This window comes from Symphalangus syndactylus, chromosome 3 (genome assembly GCF_028878055.3).
Source record: "Symphalangus syndactylus isolate Jambi chromosome 3, NHGRI_mSymSyn1-v2.1_pri, whole genome shotgun sequence".
In the NCBI taxonomy this organism is placed as follows: Eukaryota; Metazoa; Chordata; class Mammalia; order Primates; family Hylobatidae; genus Symphalangus; species Symphalangus syndactylus.
The window spans coordinates 141349371-141360273 of NC_072425.2; the positions used below are offsets into that span (position 1 = coordinate 141349371).

Here is a 10903-nt window from a genome sequence, read left to right on the forward strand (position 1 = left end):
GCACACCATAGATTAAACTTGTGAATTTAGATCTAAACTGAGCTGGACAACAGTTGTCTTCACTACAAAGGAGAAAGGTTGCAAATGCAAGAGATCAGTGGGGGCCCTGAGAACATACCTATCCAACTAGGAAAAAAAAGGGAAAGGGTCTGTAGGAAGAAGGCTGGGCCACCTGAACCACAAGTTCATTCTCCCAATTTCTCATCAGTCCTATAAACCACTCCTCTCCCTCAGCAGCTTCCTGATTCACCTTCTGGGACAGAAAGCCCCGCATGCTCTAGAGAATGCGAGGTGCAAAGCATAAAGGAGACCAGAATCACAGTTTGGGCCCAGATCTGTTGTTACCACAATTTGGACTTGACTGTGGTCAATGGTGAGCAGGATGGGAGAGTGCTGACATCACCAAGCTGGCCTTCTGGCTTTTAGAAATGAGACAGATGGGATTGGAGACAAGAAAGCCGAACTAGAATGGTGCAAGGGATATGCAGAATTTGACACCTAAGGATAAGAAAGGGAAAGCTACTTTTAGAATTTAGAAAAGGAACTTAGGATCGTCAGATGAAATGTCACTGTTACAAAGTTCTTTGCAAAGAAGGAAATTATGCTTTCTGTGAGGCAAACAGAAACATTTGTCTTTCTATTGACCTGATAGCTATAAACACAGCAAAGTAAAAACCATAATTTTGGTATAATATTTAATCATACAGAAAGCTGTTTACAACAGTTTACACAATGAAAATAAAACTGCAGGTCGGGTGCAGTGGCTAATGCCTGTAATCCCAGCACTTTCAGAGACAGAGGTGAGAGGATCACTTGAGGCTCAGAGTTCAAGACCAGCCTTGGCAACATAGTGAGACCCCATCTCTACACAAAATTTAAAAGTCAATTTAAAAAAAAAGGAAATTGCAAAAGGGAACTTAACATGATCACATCTTTGTATATATATGTGTGTGTGTGTATGTGTGTGTGTGTGTGTGTGTGTGTATATATATATATACATACACATATATAGTTTTTGCAAACTGGTCTCTGCCATCACAACTACACAGACATACCCAGAAAAATATACACCAAAATGCTAAAAGTGGTCATATTTAGGTGCCAGGATTGTGGAATTTTTTAAAGCTTTTGCTTATTGCTACATATTCCTTATCTCACATGGTCCTACAATAGTAAAACATGGCTTTTGCAAATTTAAGAAAAATAATTTTTAAAAATTAAAAAATACCTCATAATTTCAGTATTTTAAGGCTTAAGGATTTCTTCAAAGTGTATTTAGCATCTTCTATATCTAGCAGGCATTATCACCTGGCCGAAGTTGGGAATATAACCTCAGTAAACATTTTCTAAATACATTATTGCATAATCCATATAACAGTAGATCAGTAGGTCTCAGATATGTTTACATTACTGATCCCTAATAATAATGACTGAGCTAATGCTCAGTGCATTAAATAAGGAGAAAAATCTTTAATGTCTTTATCTTAGCATATTTTTTGACAAATTGTTTCAACTGAGAGTGAATGTAGGGACTTGTTCAGCTCAAAGGCAGCAAGAATTTGGACTTTGTACAAGGTGAAAATATATATGCATCACACGTGCTCCTTCTTGCACACCCAGACTGAGCCTTCTGGAAGGCAGCTAGTGTTGAAAGTGTGGGCGACTCTGGAGTCCTGCAGTCTAAAGTCAATTCTTTACTCCACCACTGACTATCTGTGCAATCTTAGGCAAGTACCTTAACTTTTTACAGCCTCAGTTTGCCCATTTATAAAACAGGGACAATTATCTCACACATTTGTACAGGAGATGAAATGAGAACTTGTATCTAAAGTTCATAAGACAAAGTCTCAAAAATGTTATTATTGGGATTTGAAAAACTCATGTCCCTTGAATATTAAATTATTATCTATATGTCCACATTCATTCTCAGATCAGGGTAGTATGGAAAATTTTTAAAAAGGGAAGAAGCAGGAAAGGAAGGTATTGCAAAATATTACAAGAATGAAAGAAGCAAATGGGACAAGCAGTCATGTCTTTAAGGAGGCCAGACAGAATGGCATTTACAACCAAATTGTATGGGTGAAAGTCTCAGGGCTTTTTTTCTTCCACCTCAGGCTGATTTTCTTCTCATCTAGTCCCATCAGTTACTAATAGGAACCAGAAGAAGCTGTCATGTGAGAAGGTAAAAAGTGGTACGAAAAGAGCCACAAGTGACACTTAGGAATCACTGGCTTTGGCCACAGAGTATTGGCCCATTCACAGACAGCAAGTCCATTATTTGCCCATAGACAGGTGTATTCAGAGGGACAATATGTAAATGGTATTTTACAGACATGAATGTTCTTCCATTGAATATCTGCTCACAGAATGACATTAAATATAGCTCATCTCACCTTCCACTCATCTCTTAGTTGTAAATGCCATCAATTTCTAAACAGTACCAATGTTGGGCAGGGAATGGGCAGCAAGAAACTGAAATGTACCGCTTTGCCAGACAGTGATAAAGTACTCAAAATCTGATGGTGCTATATTAAAAGGACACAGAAATCAGTGTGAAATGGCTTCCACTGGCCAAATCATGGACAAATTGAGCATCAGAGTAAACAATGACGATAATGAATCATAGCCAATTATAAAATTAGAAAGCATGAGTCCATAATGACATAAATGAATGAACAAACTGATGAGAAGAAACAGCTCTTAACAGAATACCTACTAACAAATAAAGAAGGACTGATGGAATTAGAAAATCTTCATTTTTCAGGCATTAGAGTAATAATTGATTCAGGCAATAACTGATCATTAATAGATGCTAAAACCAATGTGTGAAAGTTTGAAAAGGAACAAAATATTTGCATAGTCTCAAAACCTCTCCCTATAATGTACTGTGAATTGCAAAAGAAAAAGTGGCAATCTTTGCCATTAAAATTACTGAGGAACTTAGTTACAAAAAAACTCTATATTATCAAATGTCCCAGAAGCAATTCTGGGAAGACATAAAACATACTCATTTGTGAGGATTTTTTTTTAAAAAAAAGAGGAAAATTTGTTCTGAGAAAGCAGTATTGTGCCCTGCAAAGACAGCAAAGATGAATCAGGCTATGGCCTTGGTGGCTTTTTTCTAAGTGTATTCATCTTTTCAAGGCGAGTGTTCAGGCAAGTATTCTGAGGAAAATAGAGCTCCATGCGTGAATGATTCATTTTCTCATCATGCAAATTTTTCTTCTATGTGTTATCTCTGGGATATCAGCTTAAATGGAGAGTACAAAATGAATGCTCAATTGTTGGTATTTTATAAACTCCTTCGAAGCCCTATGTTCAATTGAATAAAGATTTAGAGCTTAAGTTACCTATTTTATATTATGCTATACATTTTACCATATAAAGGGGTGGAAAGTTGAGGTTTACAAAACTAAGGGAGGGACTAGTTTCTACTACAGCTACCAGGTGACATGAGCCTAAAGTTGGGGATCTTGAGTGAACAGGAAGAATATGATGAGGAGACCAGGGTGATGGACATATGTTCATCAATGTGATGGAAGAAAGGAATGTGTTGCCAGAAGGATGAAAACAGGAAAGCCTCTTTAGTAAGGCAGCTTCTAAAACTGCTAGACACTCCATTCTTGTAGCCAATAAATTTTTGCTAAATTCCTACTCTATATGTGCCAGACACTGTGCTAGGTATGGTGGATGTAGCAAAACAGACACCAGGGACCTTGCCTGTACGACACTGACAGTCTGAGTGTAGTGGGAGTGGATATGGAAAAGTAAGCAAGTAAGAGTCCCACATGGTCCGGCACTTACTAGGTTATGTGCAGTGTGCTGTGAAAGCACAGAGAAGTGGCACTGAAACCCAAGAGGAAGACAGGAGGAAGATATTCCAGAAGGAGACCTCATATTTATACATTACCACAAAGGCCAAGGGTGTCTGCCCTTCCTCTGATTAAACCGATCACCAGAAATATGGTCAAGCCAAGAAAAAGCCATTTAAGAAATAAGGCTAGTTTATATGGAAGGAAATGTAGAAGGAAAAAAAACATTTTCAATGTTGCTCCCTGTTTTCTTTATCTATTCAGATACAAGTAGTTGATGAAATAAAGTAGGAGGAAAAAAGATGTAAAAAGGAGGAGACAATAATATAAACACTATCATCACGAAAACTAAAAGTAACATATTCCTATGAGCAGTGCCCTGACTAGGACAGAACCTGGCCAATAGTAGATTTTCCAAATGTGTTCATTCTGGTAATGAGAGTGCACATTGAGTTAGACTTTCAAGAAGGATTTTTGCAACCAAATTCAAGAATCTTGTGCAATTCAGTCAGTCTCTGTCTAGGAATATATCCAAAGTATGGGGAAAGCTCAAAGAGTTTCTGAATAAGTGTGTTAAGCAAGTATTATTTATAATTTGGAAAAATGGAAATAACCTAATGCATAGTAGTAGAAAATTGTTAATTACATTTAATACATCTATGATGGAATTTTGTGCAATCATGAGAATTGAGTTGGAGGCAATAGATCAGAACAAACAAATTCTTGCTGTGGGCTGTCTTTCCTGGGGTGTACACTTTTGCAGCCAGAGCTAAAGCTCCCTTGTTTTCACATCATTACTTTCTCTCCCCCTACTTTTTTTCCTAACCGCAACCCTTCATATACATTTTTAGGCTTTTCTCTCCATTTATTTATCTTGGTAACAAACCCTAATTCATTCCTCTTCTAATTAATTATCATAGTGGATATGTTTCAAAGTAGGTTTTCATGACTTTGGAAACAAATTAAAAAGTTGTGTGTATGTATGTGCAGGCACACACAACTTGTACATGCAGTGACTATGTAAAAATATACAGCTAACAGGCAACCATGATAACCCCTAGAAAACAAGAGGACTGCACAACAAGAAAACTGAAGTAAAAGGAGGCTTCCTTTCACTGATTATTCTTTGGTACTAGTTTTAAATATCATAAACATTGTCTTGGTCTGTTCAGCCCACTGTAACAAAACTACACACCAGGTGGCTTTTAAACAACAAAAATTTATTTCTCATGGTTCCAGAGACTGAGAAGTCCAAGATTAAGGCAGCGGCAGAGTCCATGTCTGGTGAGAGCCCACTTTCTGCCTCATAGACAGAGCCTTCTTGTTTTGTTCTTACATGGTAGAAGAGGTGGGGGAGGTCTCTCTCAGACTGTTTGTGTGTGTGTGTGTGTGTGTGTGTGTGTGCTGGGATTACAGGCGTGAGCCACCGCGCCCAGCCTCAGGCCTCTTTTATAAGGACACTAACCTCATTCATGATGGCCCCACCTTCATTACCTAGTCACCTCCCAAAGGCCCCACCTCCTTTTAACATCTGTCATTTCAAAATCTGAGTTGGAGTGGACACAAGTGTTCAGCCTATAGCAAATGTGTTATCTGGTCAATATATAAATAAATATATCTTGTAAATGGAATGTAGAAATAATCTGACAGAACATGATGATTTTCATATAAGCAAGCATAGGCCCAGAAAAATGAAGCAATTGTCCCAAGGTCACATAATAAATTAGTGCAAGTGCTGATATTAAAAGGAAAAGGATCTGGCAGGGATAGAAACAAATTTACCGAGAATCTGGCATTTAATTCTCTTAACACCTCTAGGAAAAACGTTTTTAAAGATGAAGAAATTGATGCTCAGGGACATCATGTAATGCTTAAAGTAACACAACTGAGGAGAAGCTCAGGTTTAAGTTTGATTCTACCATCCAACTCTCTGGGCTCTGCTCTTTTTGAGTCTTTATGATGCTCTGCCCCTCTCAATCCCATAGTCAGCTAAATTCTGTGTTGTTTATCTAGTCCGTGCTGTCCAAGACACAATCCCTCATTCTTTTGAATTCACCCTTATTAATCTGCAGCATCCCAAAGGGCAACACTCTACATCCATCCAAACTTTACTTTTTCTAAATAGAAGAGAATCTTCCTAAAGAGAGACTCATAAGTCAACACATTTTCACAGCATTTCACGTATCATTGTTTCACAAAGAAATCTACTATTTATAATCTTTTTAAACTGAAAAGCTACTCTACCTTCCTTTATACAGTACCATTAGGCTGTGGGCTTACAAACCTGAGCCACATCATTTCTCCCACCCTGTATTGGAAGGTGCAGCAGTCAGAGTTTCTGCAAAAATCAAATGATCCACACAAATACAGTAATTGAAAGTACAATAGAGAAACTATTTGCATTCGTTTAAGCAAAAGTGGTTGAGAGAAACCACAAAGAGATGGTCAAGCTCTCTGGGTTGGCAACAGCAGGGAGACATTATCACTCCTTGGCATGAAGAGATGAGGGAGGGAGCAGTTCTTATAACCCAGTAAGAAATGAGGCATTCAGTTACTGCCACTGTAGCCCAGCTGGGAGGAAGTCAGAGAAATAAATAGCATAATATCACACTCCTCCTACCCTCTGATTTCCTCTGCTGATGTTGCCATTGGTCTAACCCAACTGAAACCAGAGGGCAAGGGGACCGGTTAAGGAACACCTCCCAGGATTCGGCATGAGGCGCCAAGGGGCAGAAAGTTGATCTGCGAAACCATGCAAAAAATACCCTACATGGTTTCTGCTACATGCAGCATTATACCATTCGGTGGTCATTCCCTCCACTGACTGACTGCTGTGTGGGTCTCACCTGACTACTGACTTGTAACACAAGGCTCTCTGTGGTTCTGAAATATTCTCCAAATCTATAACTGACCACCCTAGGCTGTGGACTTCTCCATCTTGAGGTTTTTGTTGTTGTTGTTGTTGTTTTTTAGATGGAGTCTTCTCCATTGCCCAGGCTGGAGTGCAGTGGCATGATCTTGGCTCGCTGCAACCTCCACCTCCTGGGTTCAAGCGATTTTCCTCCCTCAGTCTCCTGAGTAGCTGAGATTACATGCATGAGCCACTGCATCTGGTTCCCACCTTGACTTTTGAAAACAGGGAAATGATTGTATGTGATTGTATGTGAAATAATTCCCAAATTCTGTTCTTCATAACCTTGACATTTTCTGTAAGTTCTTCCACCCAGCATCACTAAAACCCTTCAAGTCCAAGTCCCTGAAGCTCCACCCCACTGTCTTAAGAGGTACCATACATGCTGCTCCCTGGGTCCTAACACACTTCCCCTGCACCTTCTTCAAAATGCTTCAAGAATTTCCCTGGTCATTGGGCCAAGGCCATCTCAACAAAAAATTCTATATACTTCCTACCTACTTGCAAAAATGTGACATTTAAAATTAGCCTTTGAAGAGTTGCATGTAATTTCTGAGGACAGAATCAGATTTTAACATCCTAGGCCAGCTCACATTTGAAATGAAATCTTCCAGAGGCTGAGGGAGGAAGAAAGTGAGCCATAATGAAAAGCAGCCAGTACTGGAAATAAAGAGCCTGGATTTTAGTCACAGTTCCACTGCTGAGCAGCTGAGCAACCTCGGGGAAGGTACATAAGCCTGAGTCTATCCTCAGAAATAGCAGGGAACTGAGTGAAATGATCCTCAAGACTTACTGTGTGAGTATTCAAAGCTCTTAAGAATATTTGTAAATTAAAGAACCCTTAAAATGGGGATGATGAACCTGTTTGAGGCAAAATTATATTTCTTCCATGTAACCAATGGAGTCCAAATCACTTATGGGAGAAACAGTGTTTCCTTCCTGAGCGTTGCCCTTTTCTCAGGAAAATGCATTTTTATTCAAGATTTTCTTTAGAGCAACTTTGACGCCCTTATTCCTCAGGCTATAAATTAATGGGTTGAGCATGGGCACCACAGTGGTATAGAATAGGGAAGACACCTTGCCCTGGTTCATAGGTAAAAGAGAAGAGGGTTTGAGATACATGAATGCTCCTAACCCAAAGAACAGAGAAACTGCAATTATGTGGGAGCTGCAGGTGCTGAAGGCTTTGGACTTGCCCTCCGTGGAACGAATGTGGAAGATTCTGGAGAGAATGAGAGCATAGGAAATGAAGATGGTGACTGTGGGCACACCAATATCAATACCCACAACAACAAACACTACAAGCTCATTCACATAAGTGCTGGTGCAAGCGAGCTTGAGAAGGGGAAGGATGTCACACATGTAGTGGTTGACAAGGTTATTGGCACAGAATGTCACACCCATTATGCACGCTGTGTGGGCCATGGCCCCAGCAAACCCCATCCCATAGACACCCAACAAAAGGAGCAACCACACCTGGGGAGACATGGTGACCATGTACCACAGTGGGTTACAGATGGCCACATAGCGGTCATACGCCATTGCTGACAGGATGAAGGACTCAGAGACAACAAAGAAAAGAAAGAAGAAGAGCTGAGTCATACACCCAGCGTAGGAGATGCTGTTCTTCTTTGAGACAAAGCTCATCAGCATTTTGGGAGTGATAACACTGGAACAGCAGAAATCTATGAAGGGCAAGTTATAGAGGAAGAAGTACATAGGGGTGTGCAAGTGAGAGTTGAGCCTTATCAGGGTTATCAAGTCCAGGTTCCCCACCACAGTGACCACATAGAAGCCTAGAAACAGGAAGAAGAGGGGGATCTGGACTCCTGGTTTGTCGGTTAAGCCTGCGAGGATAAACTCTGTCACGAAGGAGGAATTCTCAGCAGCCATTGTCATTTAAGGCATTCTGTGGGGACAAGGGAAAAAGTTATTTAGAGAGAGAGAGAGAGAGACCACTGCTGCCCTCCCAGTCATCCTTCCTTCCTTCTTGAGAATAGGAGGCACACAGAGAGATTTTGAACTTCAGCAGAGGGGGCTTTGCTGCCGCTCCCTCTGGAGCACACCCCACCTCCATGGCCAGGGCAGGTGCTGCTGGGAAGGCCTCCTGTCTTTACTTTGATCCCTTTGTTGCGCCCTTTCAACTCCGGTTTCTACTTAAGTTTACAGAAACTGCGGCTAGTCTCCAGGAAGAGTCCTCTCAGAAGCCAGACCCAGCCCACCTGTGCCTGGAGAGTTAGGGTTAAGGTCATCCTGGACAGAGCAGAAGAGTGGGGTGGACTTTCCCAGAGCTTTAGTACCTGAGACTGGGGACTCAGGAAAAGTTCGGACTGCCCATCCGGATTCAGCCTCTCATCCTCTTCAGCCCAGAGTTTCAGTGATGTACCTTTAGGTCCAGCTCTTATCTTCACTTGTTCAGACAGATTGGCTGCGGAGCTATCACAGATGAAAGACTAAGCACCAGCCCGCTACGCCCTATCCCGATGGCAGCACTGGAGCCTCGGCTGCCTCAGAACTCTTTCTGAGCTACAGTACATGACATCTGATGGAGGCTGTGCCCTGAGGCCTCTCTCTAGCTTGCAGAAAGGCGACAGCATCCTTACCATTATCAGTGATAGCCAGTGACAGGAGACTGAGCAGTTTTATTCTGAGTTTGGATATCTGGGGAACTGATTAGAAGTAGAGCAGCAGAAGTTCCTCTGGGATCACAGCCCCAGATATAACAAAGTTGTGCTCATACCCGTGGTAATATTTGAATGGGCTTTTAGAAACATGAACATATTTGTTCGGAAATACACAAAGCATTGTGCAAAAACAATAATTTACCATTTATTGAGCACTTAATGTATACCTAATGCTTTTTTTGTCCTAGCATTATGCACTGACATCAGCATGCCAGGATCCAATACCATTTTTCATATAATGCTTCATTTTAATTCTACCCCAATTCTATGAGCTGGGTTTTATCACCCTCATTTGAGAGATGAAGTAACTCCCCAAATGTTAAGTTACAAAGGCCATATTAAAACTAGGTCCACCTTACTCCAGATTTGGTGTCTTAATAACTGAGTTGAACAGCTCCCTGTAGAAGGTAATGAAGTATGTAAAGCCCAGTTCTTGCCTTCAAGACCCTGACCATGTCTTGAAAAAGACACTAGAACACACATAACTAAGCAAAAGCATGTGATAAGATCCAGAAAAGGCAAAAACAAAATGTTATGCCACTCTGATGGAGGACGTTCAACCTATCACTTACATTTCAGTTCATTGCTGAGCTGCACAATACCTAGTCCAGAAGACAAACCAACCTGTCTTTTCTTGGAATTTGTGCTTGACAATAAAAATCAATCTCCATTGGTTAAGAAGAGTTTTTTCCAAAATTGCTAACTTGTTGGGATTCCCCTAGATGGCCCCTGTCCTCTATTATTGCTCTTTCCAGTCTTATTTTCAGCTTTCCTCAGGCTCCCATCCCCTCATCGTGAGCCTGAAGGCCTTGTAGCTTGATTCTCCTTCTTCCCACGGGATATTTGCTTTCTTGTTTTGCTTGCTTTGCTCTTTTCATACGCCCCTCTCTCATGACAAAAGTCATCCCTTCTGTGTTCTAGCCTCTCAGAGCCTTGCTTGAGCTCAGTGACAGCTAGTTATCATTCTTAGAGCCCCATAAATTTGAATCAATATTTAAAAATCACCTAATCCTGTGGTTCATAAACCTGGCTGTGCAATTGAATTAGATAACTATATCCTTATTAAAAGTACAGATCCTGCTGCCGCAAGCCAGGCATCATAAATTAGAATCTCCAGGGGTGGGGTTTTATAACTTGTATTTCTCACCCTATTGATCTGGATATTTAGACAGATTTCACCCTATTGATCCGGATGTTTAGGCAGGTTTGGGATTCAATGCCCTAATACTCTACCCTATGTTTTCTAGACAGGAAAATTGAAGTCCACCAGTCAGAGTTGGTTGGTGGTGGAGTCCAGAATAAAACTTGTGTCTCCAATCTTTCCAGTTACATTGTCTGGAGGAAGTTCACCTGGCCTTTAGTTTGGCTGGAATGTAGACTACAGGAAGGGATATAGTTGTGTATCAACGCTGGAATAGCATCCCAGGTTCCTACTGTGGAGAGACTTGAATGTCATGACAGGAATTATGTATGTAATGTGAATCCATGGAATATAT

The 10903-nt window shown here is 40.8% G+C and overlaps 1 protein-coding gene across 1 annotated transcript; it reads right to left on the minus strand.

The window, feature by feature from the left end:
- Nucleotides 1-7680: 7680 nt before the first annotated feature.
- Nucleotides 7681-8622, minus strand: OR8B8 (olfactory receptor family 8 subfamily B member 8). The gene has a single exon (XM_055273571.1). The coding sequence runs from the start codon at nt 8620-8622 to the stop codon at nt 7681-7683; it is 942 nt and encodes a 313-aa protein (XP_055129546.1).
- Nucleotides 8623-10903: the final 2281 nt, after the last annotated feature.

Coding starts and splice junctions, on each gene's coding strand:
- OR8B8 (XM_055273571.1), bottom strand. CDS start 8,622: ATGACAATGGCTGCTGAGAATTCCTCCTTCGTGACAGAGTTTATCCTC.